At 41.4% G+C, this 21,493-nt stretch overlaps 2 protein-coding genes across 4 annotated transcripts in view; one reads left to right on the top strand and one right to left on the bottom strand.

Annotated features, from left to right (window-relative positions):
• Positions 1-10,781, top strand: part of acss2l (acyl-CoA synthetase short chain family member 2 like) — a 29,648-nt gene extending 18,867 nt beyond the window's left edge. The window contains 10 exon segments of the mRNA XM_080441165.1: positions 594-632; positions 638-726; positions 2,527-2,659; positions 4,080-4,136; positions 5,641-5,721; positions 6,232-6,340; positions 7,681-7,749; positions 8,317-8,493; positions 8,648-8,722; positions 9,411-10,781. Coding sequence (XP_080297291.1) covers positions 594-632; positions 638-726; positions 2,527-2,659; positions 4,080-4,136; positions 5,641-5,721; positions 6,232-6,340; positions 7,681-7,749; positions 8,317-8,493; positions 8,648-8,722; positions 9,411-9,538 — 957 coding nt within the window. The 3' untranslated portion in view covers positions 9,539-10,781.
• On the bottom strand, positions 5,561-20,822 carry l1td1 (LINE1 type transposase domain containing 1). 3 transcript variants are annotated; one of them, XM_080441167.1, is made up of 5 exons: positions 19,974-20,822; positions 13,218-13,346; positions 8,311-8,438; positions 6,865-7,614; positions 5,561-5,694 (listed from the first exon to the last, which is right to left on the bottom strand). In XM_080441167.1, the coding sequence occupies exon 1, from the start codon at positions 20,810-20,812 to the stop codon at positions 20,015-20,017; it is 798 nt and encodes a 265-aa protein (XP_080297293.1). In that variant the 5' UTR covers positions 20,813-20,822; the 3' UTR covers positions 5,561-5,694; positions 6,865-7,614; positions 8,311-8,438; positions 13,218-13,346; positions 19,974-20,014. The 3 variants fall into 3 exon arrangements, with proteins under 3 accessions (XP_080297293.1, XP_080297295.1, XP_080297294.1); XM_080441169.1 differs by having other exon boundaries at positions 19,995-20,822; XM_080441168.1 differs by having other exon boundaries at positions 5,655-5,718.
• Between the last annotated feature and the right edge of the window lie 671 nt (positions 20,823-21,493).

Below are 21,493 nucleotides of genomic sequence, written 5' to 3'. Positions count from 1 at the left end.
TCTATCTCTCTCTTTCTCTTCAATCTATTCCGTTTCTCTCTCTCTCTCTTTCTCTTCAATCTATTCCGTTTCTCTCTCTCTCTCTCTCTTCAATCTATTCCGTCTCTCTCTCTCTCTCTCTTCAATCTATTCCGTCTCTCTCTCTCTTCAATCTAATCCGTCTCTCTCTCATCTCTCTCTCTCTCTCTCTCTCTCTCTCTCTCTCTCTCTCTCTCTCTCTCTCTCTCTCTCTCTCTCTCTCTCTCTCTCTCTCTCTCTCTATTCACTGGCCCCGTATTATCGCTGCTTGCAGCTATATTTTATACTTGGTTGTGCACTGAGGTCCCGCACAGAAAAATAGCCGATCTACAAGCGTTGTGAGCTTGTAGATTTACAATTTCTGCTATTTTCCATGCTGTCCTAAAATGTTGATGTCCTCACTATTATAGTAATTCTAACCTGTGTGTGTGTGTGTGTGTGTGTGTGTGTGTGTGTGTGTGTGTGTGTGTGTGTGTGTGTGTGTGTGTGTGTGTGTGTGTGTGTGTGTGTGTGTGTGTGTGTGTGTGTGTGTGTGTGTGTGTGTGTGTGTGTGTGTGTGTGTGTGTGTCTCACAGTATGAAGGTATTCCAGTTTATCCTCACGTGGGTCGTTTCTGGAGATCATAGAGAAGTACAAAGTGACCAAGTTCTACACAGCGCCCACTGCCATCCGCCTGCTGATGAAGTATGGAAGAGAGCCACTGCAGAAGTAAGAACATGCACGCACACGCACGCATGCATGCACACACACGTTTGTATTACTATACTTGTGAGGACATACAAATCTTAGGACAGCATTGAAAATAGCTGAATTCTATAGACAAAGAATATTTTCGGTGCACGATACCAGCGCGCAACCAAGTATAAATCAGGGATAACTGTAACCCTAACTCCTAAAGCTCTAATCACAGTATTACCTGCTGTCTTGCCACTGTCAAAACATAAAAAAGAATTATACTATAACTTTTGAGCTACATAAATACAACTACACACTATTGACTGGTTCACAAAAGCAGTTTGATTTCTGCCTCCCGGAGAAAAGGGGAATATTGTTTATGCTCTCCAGGCAATTTGCAATCAGAGGAGTGTAAACATGCAATTTTCCATGTTTTTTTTTATGCGAGGGCCACAGGAACGGTCGGCCTTCATTCCAGGGTCACCTGCCAAGAACAACCTGGGAAACTGGGAAACTGTGCTCATGGAGCACACATTCACTACAAGCTGCCATCTTTTGGCCAAAAGGAGAAAGCAGCTCTGATCCTGAACTACATCTTGAGCAGTCAGATAGATATCTCATTGTTCAACCAAATAAAATCTAAGTGTAAATGCACCGAAGATGCATTATAAATGGATTTAGATTACTAATAGATCTCACACTTTCAAGATTTTTCAAAAATGTAAAAAAATGTAGCTGATGTACAAGTTCGCAGCGCGGCACAAAGTGATGCGCTGTGAGCTTGTATATCTGCTATTTTTGAATAGCTGCTAAAATCTAAAATGACACAGATGCTTTACCGGTTTTAATGGGTCTACAAGCTTACAACATGTTGTAGCTTGAAATCTTTCGACGACATGCTCAAACACGGGATGCCAGGTTGAAAGTAGTTAATTAATGCATAATAAGTGTAAACTTGCTACCCAGAACCGTACTACACATTTCATTACATAACACTTACAATTCAAGTTATGTAACTTACCGTTTGATGTCCGACAGGCGACATGACGAATGTTTGCTAACGAACCTTTTTCATAAAGGTAAATACAGCTGACGGTGATAATTTTAAAGTGCGGGTGTGTTTTATTTACTGTAGGTGTTGCCAGGCCCTCAGGCCAGCATGTGGTTAACTGTATGGAGCGGTCCATGCTGGCACACAGTAACACCTGCATGAAACACAATGAACGTTATCATCTTGAGCCGTGTTCAGCGATGGAAGAAATACTCACATATTTTACTTAAGTAAAGTATCAATACTGCAATGTAGATATACTCTGTTACTAGTAGAGGTCCCGTATTCAAAATGTACTTGAGTAAAAGTACAAAAGTATTAACTTAAAGTTCCAAAAGTAGAAGTACTCATTGTGCAGAATGTCCCTTTTCACAAGCTCACAATGCGTCGCATGTAGATCTGCTATTTTCAAATGACCAAAATATATATACGGCTGAAGTGGTTAGTGTGTTTTGTAATAATAATCAAAACCTACAAAGTAACTCTAACGAAAGTCAGAGTTCATTTAGTTGTAGTGGAGTAAAAGTACAATATTTTCCTCTGAGATGTAGGGGAGTAGAAGTAAAAGTATTGAAAATTGTAAATACTTAAGAGAGTAAAAATACCTCAAAATTTTACTTAAGTACAGTACTTGGGGACATGTACTTAGTTACTTTACACCACTGGCTGTGTTTACCTGCCAACATGTCTGTTGTGAAGTCTGTCAAGTCTATCTGTTGTTATATCTGCTCCGTACAGCAATAACTAAAAATGTTTATACATATTTTCATTATCTCTATCAGGTACGACCTCTCCAGCCTGAAGATTCTGGGTACTGTAGGCGAGCCAATCAACCCAGAGGCGTGGCAGTGGTACCACGAGGTGGTCGGCCAGCGCAGGTGTCCTGTGGTCGACACCTTCTGGCAGACCGAGACGGTAAGCATTAACCAGAGCCATATGAGGAGAGTTGCGTCACCTCACTTCATCATCGGGCCAGTCTTCTACAGGGCCTTCTGTTGGCGAATAGTGACAAATGCCTGAACCGGAAGTTTACGGAATGCACTGGAGTCTATGAGCGTTTGTCACTATTTCGAGTTTACATGAACCACGTGACCGGCGCGGTTTTCTGCCTCCGAGGTGACGCAACTCTCTAATGCAAGGCTCTGGCATGAACTAATGTGAAAACCAAAAGAGAATGCACACTGTGGGCTCCAGTTGCAGAATTCTTTATTGCACCAGAGTGCTGCTGTGACGTTTCAGGCTTTCGCCCTTCCTCAGACTGAAGTGAACCCAAAGAGACACCCATATTGGGTTTTCGTACATACAATGTTACATGTTCTGACACTTATAGTGCCTCCATCATTTTTAATGCATTGATGTATTTAATCATACAAGATTGGCCATTGGTCATATGTCTACAGTATGTGTCTGATGTCAACAGCTGCAATGCATTCTATGATCATGTTGATTGTATATGATGGGTGTCTCTTTGTGTTCACTTCAGTCTGAGGAAGGGCAAAAGCCCGAAACGTAACTCAGGTGCAATAAAGAATTCTGCAACGGGAGCCCACAGTGTGCGAGCATTCTCTTTTGGTTTCCGTGTTATATTCTTTCGCTTAGCACCTGCCCAACTTCGGGTGTGGGCGTGCATGTCTTTCCTCCCTTTTATATTAAGCATTAACTAATGTACCCGCTCTTGCAAAACGTTGGCTTTAGCCTACATTGTCTTTCTCAATATTGAATCTGTGGTTATGGCTCAATAAAATTGCCAAATACAGGGATTTGGAACACTGTGTTGTGGCAGTAGAGCATGGCGGCTTGCTGACCTTGTGGTTAGAGAGAGAATACGGTTTCTGAAAGGTCATAGATTCAGCCCCTTGTGTGGTTGAAAAGTATTTGAACAAAGCACAGAATAAAAGCCTAATTTAAAGTAATTTTAATTATAGTTCCTAGCAACAAGCTTCTAATGTAAATCAAGCTCATACACACACAGTATATGTTCACATGTTCAGTCTTGTTCAGTAGGTTCACTGTGCAATTAATTCGCAAACTGTTGTTTGAGCCATAAGTACATTCACACTGTAGAACACGTATTATATGCGGCGATAAATCGGCGTAATGTTTTATTTATGTATGAATGAGGCATCAGCTATATTAATATTTTATGTATAGTTTATCCGTCTAGCGCCTGGTGTGTAAAGGCCTTTAAGCAGTCAAAGGTGCAGTCATTTTGTCATTGACCTTTACAGCCCAAATCAGTTGTAGTTTTCAGTTGAATCAAGTTCAGTTACCCAGTTCACAGCTAATTGTGTCAGTCATTGACCTTTGGGATCTCCTCTCCTCGTTGGCTCTACAGGGTGGTCACGTCCTGACTCCTCTGCCTGCTGCTACACCTCTGAAACCTGGCTCTGCTGTAAGTGACCGCACCTCTTACATCCTGTACTGCACGGTACTGTAGGCTACTGTACTGTACTAGGCCTGCCTGTCACAATTATTACATAATTATTACCTGTATGAATGAATGAACCATTGTAAAGCGCTTTGAGCACTTGGAAAAGCGCTATAAAAATGCAATTCATTATTATTATTATTATTATTATTATAATCGTCTAATCGCAATTATTTGAGATAATCGCAATTATTTTTTATAAATTATAATCGTTAAAATCGTTGAAGAAAATCCACACATTTTGAAATATAAAAATAGCAGAAATAGCAGATCTACAAGCTCACAACGACATGCTAAACGTCTCAGGTGCTACTGGATGTTACAGTTTGATAACACTGTTTCCTTTATTCAGACGGATTGGCAGATAAGATGTTATCTCTCTACTGCATTACCCAACGTTGCTATTGAGAGTTTCTTGGGTTTTCTGACATTACAATTACTGCTGTGCACTAAATCATGACTGTAGTGTTAATCTTTTACCACATTAACCCTGGTGTCCCTTTTTTGGGCATCTTTTCCAGTGTCTTTGAAAAACATTCAAAATCACTAAATTTTTAGTTTAAAATTATTTTCCAATTTTGTGAAAATAGCAGCTCTACAAGCTCACAACACATTGTGAGCTTGTAGATAGGCTATTTTAGATATTTGTCGTACAACATTTTGTACTTGACAGGTACTGTAGGCTACTGTACTGTACTAGGCCTGCCTGTCACAATTATTACATAATTATTACCTGTATGAATGAATGAACCATTGTAAAGCGCTTTGAGCACTTGGAAAAGCGCTATAAAAATGCAATTCATTATTATTATTATTATTATTATTATAATCGTCTAATCGCAATTATTTGAGATAATCGCAATTATTTTTTGCATAATCGTTAAAATCGTTGAAGAAAATCCACACATTTTGAAATATAAAAATAGCAGAAATAGCAGATCTACAAGCTCACAACGCGTCACTTCGTGGCGCGTTGTGAGCTTGTACATCAGCCATTTCTGCTATTTTTACACTTTTTTGTACACTCTCAAGAGTTACAGACCCTAAGGGTCCGTTTGTTTTGTAACTATCAATCATTTAGCTTGTGACCCCACGAAACCCCCCCAAGGAACCCTGTGGGGGTCCCTGGATCCCACGGTGAGAACCACTGCTCTAGAAACGTGTTTAAAAAACAAGACAGGACTTGGCCTCAATAATACCATATCTTAATGGTTGCTAATAGTTAGTATACTTAGTTGATGATAAGGACCAAAATATTTGGGACATAGACAAACCGGGAACATTGTTATTAAATGAGACACGCAACTTTTCTTCATAAACATTTTTAATACAGGACATATGTATAATAATGGGGATGTGATTGTGATCTGGAATAAGCAGTGCTGCCTGTGCTGGGGTATTGAAAACACACAGTGATCTAATCTACATCAGTGAGCTAATGTGAGGCCATCCATCTTAAACATTTCAGACATTTCCTTTCTTCGGCGTGGAGCCCACCATCCTCAACGAGCACGGAGAGGAGCTGGAGGGAGAGGCGGAGGGATACCTGGTAACAGCGTCTCATATTCATATAGACCTGTTTGCTTTTGATGTTATCGTATATTGCTGACAGGCTATACACGTGTGTGTGTGTGTGTGTGTGTGTGTGTGTGTGTGTGTGTGTGTGTGTGTGTGTGTGTGTGTGTGTGTGTGTGTGTGTGTGTGTGTGTGTGTGTGTGTGTGTGTGTGTGTGTGTGTGTGTGTGTCTTTTATCCCATTAAAACCGGGAAAGCATCTGTGTCATTTTAGATTTTAGCGTTTGCTGTTCAAAAATAGCAGATATTCAAGCTCACAACGTGGCTATTTTTGAACATTTTTGAAAAATCTTGAAATAACTACTGGTTTAGAAGGCATTCGTAGAATTGGCCTCAGGTCTTATTGGTTTGTTATAATTATTAGTAGTAGTAGTACTTGTAGTAGCAGTAGTAGTATCATCATCATTAATATGAAAAATATTATTATTATTAGTGAAGTAATATTAATTTCTAATATTGGTACATATGTTGTGGGTGTATGACAGGTATTCAGAAGACCCTGGCCAGGCATTATGCGTACTGTGTACAGAAACCACCAACGCTTTGAGAACACTTACTTCAAGAAATTCCCTGGCTTCTATGTGACTGGTGATGGTAAGCAAATGTCAACCTGTCAGTGATTAAGCCTTCTAATGACAATACTCAATACTCAATACTAGTGCTTGATATATACAGAAGTACATATATTTCGTTGCCGTCAGGCAGAAACTTTGTATCTCCAAATTTCTTTTTTCGTAAAGGAATGCCCTACTTCTTCAGTGTCATGCAAATGTAGTGAAAATCGTAGATCTACAAGCTCATAATGTGTCACATAACACGTTGTGAGCTTGTACATTGGCTATTTTCACTATTTTTTAAATGTTTTTTAAATAAAATAAATAGGAGTGGTTTTGGACATATATATACATATTGGACATATATAAGGTTTCCACCCGACAGCAATAGATCATCACCTAGACATTTCATGTTACCCAACCGGCTGGCATATCAGCAGTCTTGCCTGAGGTTGGACAATGAATGCCACGCAGCAGTTTGTTTATCACATACCCATAGCAATAATTAACACTTTTATTGAATAAATAAATTATTTATTCAACTAGATTAGAAGAATAGATTACCTTTTAATGAGGAGCTGCCACTGTGAACAAAATGGTATAGTCCCGCTGGGATTCCCCCGACAGTTTGGGGAGAGAGTTGCTGAGAACACTGTAGGTGCTGCTGGCTTGTCGACCTCACCATTACACAGGCATTCTGTGAAACATTGATCCACCCTGTGTTTTGGTTTCTTTGCATCTGGCTAAACTCCAGTGTCTCCTTGGTGTCACGTGCTGGTGTGATGAGAACCCAAACGCAGGACAGCTAGGCCAGGTAGTGTTCAAAACCCATTATTGGGTGTTTTAATACAGGAGACAGGTGAACAAAAACATCTCAGACAAACTAAAACATGTGACACAAAACAGTGACTCAACAAGGACTGACTGATATACACGGGGTGATTACAAATGAGATACAGCTGGGGCCAAAAGAAACAGATCCAAGAAAACCAGACCAGAGAAGAAAAAAAAAACATACAATACCTAACAATCAATGAGACAAAAGTCTGTATGACACTCAGCTGTTAAATTGACCAAACTATCCACAGCAACCGTGTTTGGCGGCTGAGTTTCACCCATATTTGACATGGTGAGTTCCCTCAGCAGCGAGGTTGCTCACGCTGACCGCTCAGCGCACAGTAGTGGCAGTTCAAATTGCGTCGATTGGTCAGCTGCCATATCTAATACAGCAGCTGACCAATCAGTGCAAGCTTATCCTCTGTGAGCTTTTATCCCCCCCCCCCCTCTCACCTTGGGCAAATAATGTCTGGAACCCTAGAAAAAGGTGAAATGAAAGAAATTAGTGTTTTCATTTAGTGTCTTGTTTTTGTTCTTTGTCAGGCTGCAGGCGGGACAAGGACGGCTATTACTGGATCACCGGCAGGATAGACGACATGCTAAACGTCTCAGGTGCTACTGGATGTTACAGTTTGATAACACTGTTTCCTTTATTCAGACGGATTGGCAGATAAGATGTTATCTCTCTACTGCATTACCCAACGTTGCTATTGAGAGTTTCTTGGGTTTTCTGACACTACAATTACTGCTGTGCACTAAATCATGACTGTAGTGTTAATCTTTTACCACATTAACCCTGGTGTCCCTTTTTTGGGCAACCTTTCCAGTGTCTTTGAAAAACATTCAAAATCACTAAATCTTTTCAAACATATTTTATTTTTCAAAATGTTTAAAATGATTTTCCAATTTTGTGAAAATAGCAGCTCTACAAGCTCACAACACATTGTGAGCTTGTAGATAGGCTATTTTAGCTATTTGTTTCGTACAACAAGGTATATAGGGCTCAAAACAGAGCTATCTCTTAAAGAGCACATTTTATACTTGACAGGCTGTCTTATATTTATTTTCACCTGCCTTCAAATCTTCCTCTTGTTCCATGTGTTGTTGTTGTTTGTTCTTCAAGACTAAATAACTGTCATCTTAACCTTGCCCTATACTTTACTCTATACCTACCTCCAGGCCACCTGATGAGCACGGCAGAGGTAGAGGCGGCGCTGACGGAGCATCCCGCGGTGGCGGAGGCTGCGGTGGTCAGCCGGCTCCACAAGGTGAAGGGGGAGTGTCTGTACTGCTTCGTCACCCTGAAAGACAGCAGGGAGTTCAACTGCACGCTGGTGGATGAGCTGAAGAGACTGGGTGAGACTCAGAGAGGAGTGCAAGAACTATATAATATGTTTTACCGTTCTCTTGTTCCTATACTCTCCGGCCATCTCTTTGTCTATTTGTGTTTAATTTTTCTATGCAAATTCCACATGCAAGTAAATATTTCCTATTTTCTTCTTTTCTTTAGTGAGGGAAAAAATTGGACCAATCGCAACCCCGGATTTCATTCAGAACGCCCCAGCACTCCCCAAAACTCGCTCAGGTAACTTTGACATTGACTGCAGCGTCATCATCTCCCACCTAATGTGACTTAATGAACCACTTAATGAGCCTTTTATACTAGGTCGTGCGATGCGATGGTGTCGTGCGACAATAGCGAAAATAGCAGATCTACATGTAAGCTCACAAGCTCTTTTTTGTTTTGTTTTGTTTCTAAAATGTTTGCCTATAATGACATGCCCAAAATAGGGACGCCAGATGGAAAGTGGCCATGTTGCTCTTATGTTATACAGTACCAAACCCATCAGTTTTTTTATTCGTCTCTGTCGGGTGGAAACCTCATATGTCCAAAACTTTTCAGGATTCAAATTCAAAAGTAGCAGATCTACAAGCTCAAAATGCAGTCGCTTCGCGTGGCGTTGAGCTTGCAGATCTACCACTTTTGATGCTTTTGTGTGACGCTGTAGTATGATCAAGTAGGACGTTAATTTACCAAAAAACACAAAAAGTAAGAATATGGAGATAAGAGGTTGCTGACCGACAGCAACGAATTGTAAATAGTAACTGTGTGCATCACTTGATTATTATCAATGTAATAATTACATCACTTCCAAGCTCACAACGTGTCATGTCATGATGTTGTGAGCTTGTAGATCTTCTATTAGATCTGCATTGCTGGGGGTGGTTAAGTGGTTAATAACTACTAGGCTGATGGTGTTCTCCTTCTACAGGTAAGATCATGAGGCGAGTTCTGAGGCAGATCGCCCGCAACGAGCAGGACCTGGGGGACCTTTCCACCCTGGCGGACCCCCAGGTGGTCGAGGTCTTGATCAGCCAGAGGTGCGAAGCTGCAGCCTGAGGAGGCCTCTGTCTTCTAGACGGATAAGAATGTATAATAAATAAGCCCTCTGTCTGGACGGATACAAATATATAGAATAGGGCCCGCTGTCTAGACCAGTGATTCTCATCCGGACCCCCATGGATTTGATAAAGAAGGTAGTAAAAAAAGATGTATTTTGGGGCTTTTATGCCTTTATTGACAGGAAATGGGGAGAGAGAGATGGGGACTGATATGCAGCAAAGGCCGTCGGGATCGGGACTCGAACCCGCGACACACTGTCAGGCTACACTGAGCCTAGGTGCCTGGAGCGCTACGCCAGCGGTCCAGGCCGATTTTAACCATTTATTATTGTTTTATACTTTGTCTATTCAAATATAGCAGATCTACAAGCTCATAGCGCACTCGTATGAGCTTGTAGACCTGCTATATTTTTTTAATCGGGAACATTTTTGCAAATCTTTGCACTCTGGGGGTCCCTGGAACAAAATATTATGAGATGGGGGTTTGGCGGCCAAATACATATCATTTTGGGGGTCCTTGACATGAAAAGGTTTGAGAATCACTGAACACGTTTTCCAGAAAACTGACATTTTTTGAATCGGGTACTCAGGTCTTAATGGGCTAATTTAACTCTGGGAGTGTACAAATGGAACCCACAAGTGTCCATTTGGTTCTTATCCATCCATCATTTAGCAGGGGACCCCCCTGGAACTCCCTCAAGGACCGCTGGGGGTCCCCGGAGCCCGGGTTTATAAGAATATAAATCCAAATGGCATTGGTTAAAGGACCTACAGCCTAAACGGTACATGGGCATGACTGTCACTTCTAAATGACTCTCAATGGCGAGGTATTGATTACAGTATTTCAGATATTCTTGACACAGAATCTTGTAATATTTCTCTCTTTACTCTTTTTTTCATTCTGTGTTTAAAGCAGTCATTCTTTCATTGCTTAGAACTTGTTTTTCCATAATGTCCTATAGCCCCCCATCTATATTTTTCATCATTTTGTAGATAATTAAAGTTAGGATGCTCTCAGCTCCTTTTTAAGAACTGTCTTATACGACAGACAAGCCAGCTTTGCACAGTTTCCATAGTGGCTTGTATTTGGGAGGTTGATTTCATGTATATATTTTTTCAATGTGTGATACAGTATTTCTATGACCTGCAAATAAAGTGCATTATCTACGTATTTGACGATCGATGACTCTTGGTCCTACTCTTTCTACTGCGGTTGAGTAGCATGGATTCTGACAGCATATGGACCCCAATGTGGATTAAAAAATATATAAATATAAATCTGTAACTCATGGCTTCTATGAGGTTAGTGCCCATTGTAATTGCTTTGCACCCTAAATTCATCATCCTTGGTTGAGAGAGTCAAGAGAGACATTTAGAAAATAGATCAGCTTTTCAACACTGCCCCCTTGTGATAGAAAGGGCTCACTGTCAGCTGCTCTGCTGTTCACTCTGAAAGCCATTCAGTCCTATTATATCTGCCAAAGCAAAGCCTTCTTCCTTTTGTTGTCTTGCAGTCTGCCGTTGAGCCACTAATGAAACCGGGGACTTTGAGATAATCAGATCGGTCCAATCATGAATGGAGAGGGAGCAACGATTAGGGACGGAAAGAGAAAAGAAATGCTATAGGGATGAACTGAAGAGTACTTTTTATTATCCCAAGTGCCTCGGATTAATTTGATCTGAAATTACAACCATTAGTGTCTCTTGAGAAGACAAGAAGACAAACAACAAAATGAAAACAATCAGAGAGAGGCTATAGGTGGTTACACACCGGCGAATATGCGAATATAAGCAAAATTCAGACTCGTTCCAAATGCGGGTCCCTTATCAAAACTCCAGTTTCCCTTTAGTGTGATGTGTGATGCGTAAAGCCAGGAGGACTGAAGTCAGCTTATCGTGGCTGTCAGGCAGAAACCTCTTATCTCCATTATTTTATATACTTTTTGTGTTTTTTCGTCCTGAAAAGTAACAGTTTTGGACATATGAGGTAAGTGTTTATGTTTATACTGTACCAGAGACAGCAGGTGCGGTGAGACTCTCGTCTTCACCGTAGTGTCAAGTGCAAGAAAACACCTTAGAAACCTTAGTGTTACATCATCACCCCTGGCAGCAGTGTCGTGGTTGCCTTGACAACAGCGGTATTGTGTCACAGACACACCCACATGCGCGCGCACGCACGCACGCACGCACACACACACACACACACACACACACACACACACACACACACACACACACACACACACACACACACACACACACACACACACACACACACACACACACACACACACACACACACACACACACACACACACACACACACACACACACACACACACACACACACACACACACACACACACACACACACACACACACACACACACACACACACACACACACACACCTCCCCTTCTCTCTGAACTATAGCCACAGCAGCATTAGTCTGCAGAGGTTTGCTTCAATGCCGTATCTGCAGCTACCGTACCATGTGACCTGAATGGGGACTGAACATGTCTGCAGTGCTACAGTACCCTAAATGTCACACACTGTTCTTTATAGCTCCAAAAAATAATAATAAAGATAAGCAATTCCTGCCAACACACGTCTGGGATGGCTCAGGGTAGAAGACAGGGTGAAGCAAATACAAATGGGATTGGTATTTAACCCTTTAAGACCGGGAATGCATCCGAGTGCCGTGCTATGAGCTTGTAGATCTGCTATATATTTTTTAAAGTCGTGAAAATGTGTGCAAATCTTTGAATATATATTTATATATATACTTTTTTATTTTATTTTGCTTCTGGGGGTCCCTGGACCAAAATATCTTCAGATGGGGGTCTGTGGCCAAATACATATAATTTTGGGGGTCCTTGACATGAAAATATATGTATATATAGCAACATACTCTAAAAAGGATTTAAAAGACATTTGTGGAATTCCCCAGAAGCAAAGATTTGAGTTGCAAATGTTCGCTTTAAATATTATATATATAGAGAGATTTGCACACATTTTCACGATTTTTCAAAAATAGCAGATCTACGAGCTTGTAGATCTGCAATTTTTTAATAGCCAAAGAAACCAAAGAAATTACACAGATGCGTTCCCGATCTGAATGGGTTAAGATAGTGAAAGGGGCAATGCCCTCAATACCCTCATACCTGACTATAACTACTTTTCCAAAGTGAGTGACACCACAGTACAATACGAGACGATCTGGCATCACCCAAATAATGAACAAACATGGGAGAATTCTCATTCTACTACTCTACAACCAAAAATGTGCCCTGACACCATCCATTAAAAGATGCGAATCACTGGTTTCTTTCATAACTGGCCTGAAAAATCATCTATCAGGAGACCACAGTGGGAGGCAAATGCAAATTCCCACAGAAAGGAGGTGTAATTCACTGCCGCCACTTTTCCTTTTCTCCTTGTGTTTTGTATTTATTGTGTTACATTTTTTTCCACAATATGTTGATGAATTGAATACATACTGTAGGACCACAATGGAAAGAAGTTCCCAGGACTTTTTTGTGTTATCCTAATGTCTGACTGTACCACGTGCCGTTTGCATTTCTGACTAAGTGTTCAATCAAAATCAATCAAACTAACAGCTGTGAGAGCATAATGTGTCTGAACCTCATGGTGTGTTGGCTGCAGTTTTGTCCTACCGCCCTGGCAGGACAAGGAGAGCTGTTGTCCAGAATAGTGTTGAAGATCAGGTTCGAATCAGTGGGTTAGCTCGCCACCATCATTCCACTCCTCAGTCAGAGAACACGATGGTCTCTCAAACTCCTGACCTGTATACAGCATAACATAAAGGCCAATGTAAATTCCATGTATGTAAAATGTATGAACTTAATGACTGATTCAACAAAACTAATTAAAACTAGAAAAAGTGCTCCTCGGAGCACAGGTCTCCGCCAGGTCAGGTAGGTTATTGTGGCCTCCTGGTGGCGCTATAATAGGCCAATGTGAAAAGGGTGGCATTTCTTCCTCGGCCTAGTGGGAATGTGCATGCATTCATGATTTGAGGCATTTTGTTCCAAACATGTGTTTTGCTAAAGTAGACCTGCTGGTGGCGCTATAACAGGGCAATGTGAAAAGGGTGGCATTTCTTCCGCGGCCTAGTGGGAATGTGCGTGCAAACTTTCAGGGAAATCGCACGCCGCGTTCATGATTTGAGACATTTTGTTCAAAACGGACCAATCCTGCAAACTTTGGAAGCCAACCTTTGCCAATCAGGATGGAATATGAAATATCGGACAGATGCGTCTTGATCACATGACTATAGAGATACTGTGTACCGATTTGCGTGATGTTTGGATAAAATCTGAAGGATTAATATCCAAAAATGTATTTGACATAAGTCGGCCTCCTGGTGGCGCTGTAAAAAGCAGATGTGAAAAATGCAGTGCAGATGTTTTTCCTTGGCTTCTAGGGAGTGTGCGTGCAAAGTTTCACGCAGATCGGTGCAGTTATAGTTAAAAATGCAAATCGGCCTGTTATAGCGCCACCATGAGGCTGATTTGAAAAGTTTTTTTTTTTTTGCAAAATATTTTTATTTGCTTTTTCCAAGACATACAAAATACAGACATAGACAAACAAACAATAAATAATAAAACAAAAACAGCTCAGACCCAACATTCATAAAATTGACAAGTATATAAAGATAAAGCAAGAAAAATGATCAAAGGGAACACCTCCCGGTCATTGACAGTCTTCAACAAGGAAAGGAATGAGTGTATACAGTGATTCAGTATATTGCAAAAACACCGGTTACCAGTGGCACAAGGACATTGGTCAGGTCAAAATGCTGGCCTACAGGAAAGCTAGGGCTGGTATGGAAATCCCCCAAGCACAGTGGCGGACAGTGTAGGTCCAATATAAGTTAAATATGGATCCCAAATTTTATAAAAGGTGTCCAATTTGGAATGCAGCATACATGTAATGTATTCACAAGGAATACAATCCATCACAATATTATGCCACGCTCTTTTGCAGGGAGCAACGTCCTTGATCCAAAACATAAGAATGTTCTTTCTTGCGGCGAACGTAAGCAAGTTAAATAACCTTCTATGTTTAACATTTACAATATGACCATCTGGGAGACCAAGTATAAGACACAGGGGATTTAAATCGATGGGAACACCAAAGATAGAAGATAGTTCTTCTACAATATCAGACCAGTAGTTCCGAAGCTTCACACAGGACCAAAGGCAGTGAATGTAATTACCAGTCTCTGTCTTGCATTTAAAACACAATGGAGATGCACTAGCATCCATTTTGTTTTTGAGGGCAGGGGTTATATGAACACGATGTAATATTCTGAACTGAATAGATTTCGTTCGGTTACAAACAGAAATCTCCTTCGCATAAGTCCACATTTCCTGCCAATCCACATCATCAATAGAAATGCCCAGATCTTTTTCCCAGGACTGTTTAGTAACAAGGGAGGTTAAAGATGAGTTAGATTTCAGAACATTATAGAAAATAGAGATTAATTTTTTGGAGAATTGCATAGATAAGACCCTTTCCACCTGTGAGGCGGAACTATTGATTAACAGTGTGGTGTCCTTGGTGATAAAATGTCTAATTTGCAAATACCTGAAAAATTCTGATTTCAGTAAACCAAAACGCTGCTGCAGCTGTACAAAAGACAACAAGGTCTGGCCTTCAAATAAATCACCAAGCTTAGTCATACCCTGTAGATGCCAGGCTCTAAAGCCTCCATCCAAGTGACCTGGTTTAAAGTCAGGGTTACCCGTAACTGGAATAAGGGGAGATGTTAAATTAGCACGGCCCTCGATAGTGCGAATAGACCTCCAAGCCTTGACTGAGCATAGTGTGATGGGGTTAGAGCATAATTTTTTGATGGACTTAAAGTCCTTTACAAATAATAAATTCCAAAGAGGGCAAGTGGACTGTGATGATTCAATATCAAGCCAAATTGAAGAAGGATCTGATTTGAGCCAGCCAGCTAACACCCTAAGGTGTGCAGCCAGCTGATAGAGCCTTATATTGGGCAGATCCAAACCACCATCAACGCTAGCCATTTGGAGTTTGGCCATCTTAATCCTAGGTTTTCTTTTGTTCCAGATGAAGGAACTTAACCAGCCCTCAAGTACCTTGATAACCTTATTTGTCAACAATACAGGAATCATTTGTAAAGGGTATAGTATTCTGGGGAGAACATTCATTTTGATAAGAGCTATCCTACCTAGCCAGGAGAGCGGTAAGGGGGCCCAACGATCCAAATCTGCCTTTATAACATCTAGAAGAGGAGGGAAGTTAGCTTTGAACATTGTATCATAAGTAGGTGTTATAGACACTCCTAGGTAGACAAAACCAGAGGGTGACCACCGAAAAGGGAAGGGCTCGGACAGGTCCGGGGTGGACGTTAGAGTCCCAAGTGGCATGGCTTCGGACTTAGTGAGATTAATTTTGTACCCCGAAAAGCTACCAAATGTAGAAATCAACTTAGTCAAACAGGGAATAGAGGAGCGGGGTCTGGTAATAAAAATTAACACATCGTCAGCATAAAGAGTGATCTTGTGCTCCTCTTCACCAATTCGAACACCGGAGATTAGAGCAGACTGTCTTATCGCCTGGGCCAGCGGTTCAATGGCGATATCAAAGAGCAGTGGACTGAGCGGATCTCCTTGGGGATTTCCCCGTTGAAGAGGAAAGTTATCGGACCTGAGCCCATTAGTCAAAACTGCCGCCATTCGAGAATTATAGAGAACCCTGACCCAGTCGATAAATTTGCAACCCAGGCCAAATTCCTCAAGTGTTGCGAACAGGTAGGGCCATTCCACACGATCAAATGCCTTCTCTGCATCAAGAGAGAGCACCATAGCAGGTTGGTCAAAATCCCTAGACAGTTGAATGACGTTAAGGAGTCTCCTCATATTGTCACAAGAGTTCCGACCCTTAATAAAACCTGTCTGATCCTCTTTAATGATGAAAGGGAGCACTTTTTCCAGACGCATGGCCAAGATTTTGGAGAGTAATTTTTGGTCCGAATTAAGTAAGGCAATGGGCCTATAGGAGGCGCACTTTTCAGGGCATTTGCCTTTTTTAAGGAGAAGGAAAATATTAGCCTCCCTTAAGGACTGAGGTAAGATCCCGATCTCAGAAGAGTGATTCAACATTGCCAACAAGGGGTCTAAAAGGATATTATTGAACTCCTTATAAAATTCACACCCAAACCCGTCCGGCCCTGGGGTCTTCCCAGATGGCATAGATTTCAAGGCATCCAAAGCCTCCTCTCTTGTGATTGGGGCGTTAAGCAATACATTCTGAGCATCCGTAACCATAGGAAGATTCAGGTCTTCAAAAAAAGAATAAATGTTGGAAAGAGCACCATCAGGTTGTTCTGTTTTGTAGAGATTGGAATAGAACGCGGCAAACTCCTTGTTAATAGTTTTGGTATCAAAAGACCTGACATTATTGGAATCTGAAATTGAAGCTATAATTTGAGAGTCAGACCTCTTCTTAGCCAGATTGGCGAGAAATCTGCCAGGCTTATCCCCAAACTCATACATTCTCTGTCTTGCAAATTTAAGGGAGTACTCTGAATCCTGAATCAGCAAAGTATTCAGGGCAGTTCGGGTAGCTATCAATTCCCCAAGCAAATTTGGACTTGGGGTCGAGGTATGTTGTTTTTCAAGGTCAGCCAAATTGGATTCAAGGAGCTTACGCTGTTCATTCTTCTTACGTCTCTTGGTAGCAACATAAGACATAATCAGTCCACGAGAGTATACCTTGCATGTCTCCCATAGGACAGAGGGGTTATCTGTAGATGATGAATTAATTGAATAAAATATTTTGAATTCCGATGTAAAATAGGAGATAAATCTGTCATCCTTGAGGAGGAATGAATTAAGTCTCCAGCGTTTTGATAGTGCCCTTTCCTCAGAAAGAGAATAAACCAAATATACCGGGGCATGGTCAGACAAAACAATACTTCCCATGGTACATGACGAAACCAGAAATAGTTTGGAGGAAGGAATAAAGAAGTAATCTAATCTGCTGTAGCTATTATGGGGGGCACTAAAAAATGTGAACTTCAAGTCAGAGGGGCAGAGGGCTCTCCATACATCAGAAAAGCCAATATCTGAACATAAGGAGGAGAGCATCCTGGCTTGCCTTGAGGGAGGAGCCATACTAGGTGGGAGCTTATCCTGTGAGGGGGAAAGATGGCAGTTAAAGTCTCCGCCCACAAAAGCATCCTCCGATGCCAGCTCGGCAAACTCAGCAAAGACCTTTGATAAAAAATCAGCTGAATACCCAGGGGGGCAGTATACATTCATAAATGTCATTTCTTTACCTTTAAGAACCCCCTTGACAATTACATAACGGCCTTGGCTGTCTATAACAGATTTAAGAGGCCTAAAAGCAAGATTCTTATTGACCAAAATGGCCACACCCCTGCTAAATGTAGAATAAGCTGTTGCAAAAACTTGCCCCACCCAGCTCTTTTGAAGTTTAACCTTGTCATTGGCTTCCATATGAGTCTCCTGTAAGAAAGCAACGTTAACGTTTTCCTTCTTCAAAAATGACAAAACTGCCTTCCTCTTAGCCAACTTCTGGAGGCCCCGGACATTCCAAGAGCAAAGCTTAATACTTTCAGAATTAGACACAGCCATGGAGCATCATAATATCCATTGTACTAAGACTGAAACCAAAAACCATATTGAAAATAAAATGATATGGCCTGTCCATCCCCAGTATATACATAAACCATCCTCTTCCACAGGCTAAAAACATTACAATATCCATATAGACAGATATTCAGGCAGACTGGACCTAGAGAGCCCTGAAGATACATCATCCCTACTCATCTTAAATAGCAAACATGTGTGTCCTGAGCCATACAAAAAAAAAACATAAAACATACAGACATAGAAAATAAACAAGCATACAAACCTAGTGGGGGGTCTTTCCCCAACAATACAGGGACTTAACATCTAACCTACAACCCTCAAACCCACCAAAAATAGTCTAACACTCCTCAGCAGCTCTAAGCCGCACTCCCATACTGATAGGTGCCTCAATGGTAAAATTAAATCAAAGATAATATAAAAAAAAAAAAAATAATAATAATAATAATAATAAATAAATAAATAAATAATAAAACAAAAAAAAAAAAAAAAAAAAAAGGGGAGGGGGGGGGGGGCGGGGGGGGGGGAGATTCCAAAAATTTCCAAATAAATAAAAGTTGTATATATAAAAAATATATAATTTTGCATTATCATTATTAAGATCCTCCCCTTAAAAACAAAAAATAATAAATAAATTGAGTAATAATCATTTTTAAATAATGAAATACAAATATACCTATTACATTCAGTAAGCATAAACATCAGTTGGACTTCAAATCCAGAAAGAAAACAACCTTTTGGCAGTGGAACGACGCTCCCAGCACCAAAGTGCATCGCAAGTAAAAAAAAAAGGAAAACAAAACTGTCCATGAGTCTCAATTCCACATGGGCAGTGCATCTACCTAGCCAGGGAAGGCGCTACAAAGTTTATAAATCGTTATTTCCAAATCTCCATACTAATGGTCAAAGAACATGGGTTACTTCTGTAACCTACAGTGTAAATATGGTGCGATTAGAGCACCGGGCCAGAGGGGGCGCCGTGTAGCAGTTCGCCCGCCTACCCATGGGGTTCAGAGTTCAGAGTTCAGCGGTAGACGATGACGTAACCGGCCGATGACGAAATCGACCGGAAGTGAACGGCCGTCAACAGCAAAAATAGCTATCAACCATGGCTAATGTACAAGCTAAACTCTACATCAAATACAAAATAAGTAAACATCATCATCCCAGAGGCGTTAAATAAAAACACTTCGAGGCATCAAACATATCCTTACATCATCGCCCATAGTAAAGAAAAATGTTTTCTGTAGAGTCTTTTAAGAGAGAATAAAATAGGATAGGTAAAAAACAGACAAAAATAAAAGGATAGAGTAAACGGCGCTAAGCTCCCTAGCGCGGCCGAGCGGCAATAAACATGGCTAACACTAAAACCCTCAGATACAAATTAAGTAAACATCCCAATAGCGTTAAATAAAAACACTTCGAGGTATAAAATATATCCTTATAGCATCGCCCATAGGAGAAAAAAAATAAAATTGTATGTATAGTTCTAAGAGAGTAAAATAGGAAAAGTAAAAAAAAAATGAAAATAAAATGGTCGGAGAAAACTGCGCTAAATTCCCTAGCATTTAACAGACACACAAACCCGAATGTCAGACTCTTTAAATGATTTTTAAGAAAAAAGACATGAACAAAAACAAATTCCCAAGCGTCCAAACAACACCCATCGTTAGAGTATCGTCCATATAGACGGAAATAATTTGCGAAAACGAAGAAATAAGAAAGTAGACATGACGGACAGTAAATTAGCAACAAGCTAACAGGCCAGAGTGAGGATACTACCGTCCGTCGCGTCCGTCTTTTTATCGCGGCCTTGGGGCATCCTCGTCCTCGTCCTCGGTCGGGTGAATCGGCTCCTGGGCAGCTCTGCTCTGTGATTTCAAGAAATCTACGGCTTCCTTGGGTGATGCAAGCTGCTTCCTTACGTCGTTCTTGGTCCTGATGAACAGTCTCGCAGGGAATAGGAGAGACGGCTTGAATCCTTGCTTCCACAGGGCACTCATGGCTTCACGATAGCCGGCGCGTAGCTCCACCACCTCCGGACAGTAATCCTCGAAGATCAAGATTGGTTTCCCTTTGTAGAACAATTGTCCTCTTTTTTTCCTAGCCTCCCGGATGATCGCTTCTTTTACTCTGTAGCGGTGTATACGAGCAATTACGGCTCTAGGCCTAGATCCGGGGGCTGGCTTGGCGGTCAGTGCTCGATGACAACGGTCCAATTCGGGCAGTGTTGGAAGCACATCCTTGCCCAGAATTTCCACCAGTACTTCGGCAAAGAAGTCGCAGGGTCGATCATGTTCAATGGATTCTTCCAAGCCAAGAATTCTGACGTTATTTCTGCGCATTCTGGACTGGGTGTCGATAACTTTAGCAAGTAGCTTAGCATAGCTATCCTCTAGAGCAGAGCATCTGGCCTCAACCTCCTCCCATTTGTCGCTATATTGATTCAGACCTTCCTCCACATCAGTCAGACGTTGGCTGTGGTCAGCGACGGTTATCTGGAGGCTATCTAGCTTAGATTCAAGCGAGGCAAAGGTCGTTCTGAATTCGTGGGTAAGGGAGACCTTCAGGTCCTCTATTAGCTTAGCAATGGCCGCCATTTCCGTGGGGGCAGCGTCGTCACTCTTGGGAGGCTTTCTCGGTTGTTTGGTAGCCATCCTGGTTATTTCAGGAAAGCAAAACTAAATGAATATATAAGGAAGGAGTCAGTGCAGTTTATCTCAACTAAATGTAGCAGAAGAGGCTTTTTAAAGTATAATGATAGAGTACGGGAGCAACGGCGAAGCAAAGTGCGACTACTCCATTCTGCGACCCGGAACCACTCCTGATTTGAAAAGTTTTAAGTGGCATTTCTTCCTCTGCCTAGTGGGAATGTGCGTGTGCAATTTTATGGAAATGGCAAGCTGCGTTCATGATTTGAGGCAGTTTGTTCAAAACTCACCAATCCTGCAAACTTTGGAAGCCAACCTTAGCCAATGAGGATGGAATATGGGAAATTGAACAGATCCGGGTTGATCACATGACTATAGAGATACTGTGTACCGATTTGCATGACGTTTAGTTAAAAGCTATAGGAGTTATAGGAAAAAATGGGTTTTGCACAAATCGGCCTCCTGGTGGCGCTATAACAGGCCCATGTGAAAAAAAAGGCAGAGGTTCTGAATTGGCATCCAGGGAGTGTGTGTGCACAGTTTCGGAGCGACCGGGCCAACGGTGCCAGAGATTAGCTGCTAACACACAGACAGGACACACGGACGGACGGACGGACAGGGGCGAAAACA

This window comes from Gymnoscopelus braueri (assembly GCF_963280865.1).
Source record: "Gymnoscopelus braueri genome assembly, chromosome: 10".
Classification (NCBI taxonomy): Eukaryota; Metazoa; Chordata; class Actinopteri; order Myctophiformes; family Myctophidae; genus Gymnoscopelus; species Gymnoscopelus braueri.
Note: the sequence above shows the minus strand (reverse complement) of the source record. Positions and strands in the feature narration are given on the sequence as shown.

What these genes read in the sequence shown, in the direction of transcription:
- l1td1 (XM_080441167.1), bottom strand. Translation starts at nt 20,812, where the DNA reads ATGGCGGCCATTGCTAAGCTAATAGAGGACCTGAAGGTCTCCCTTACC.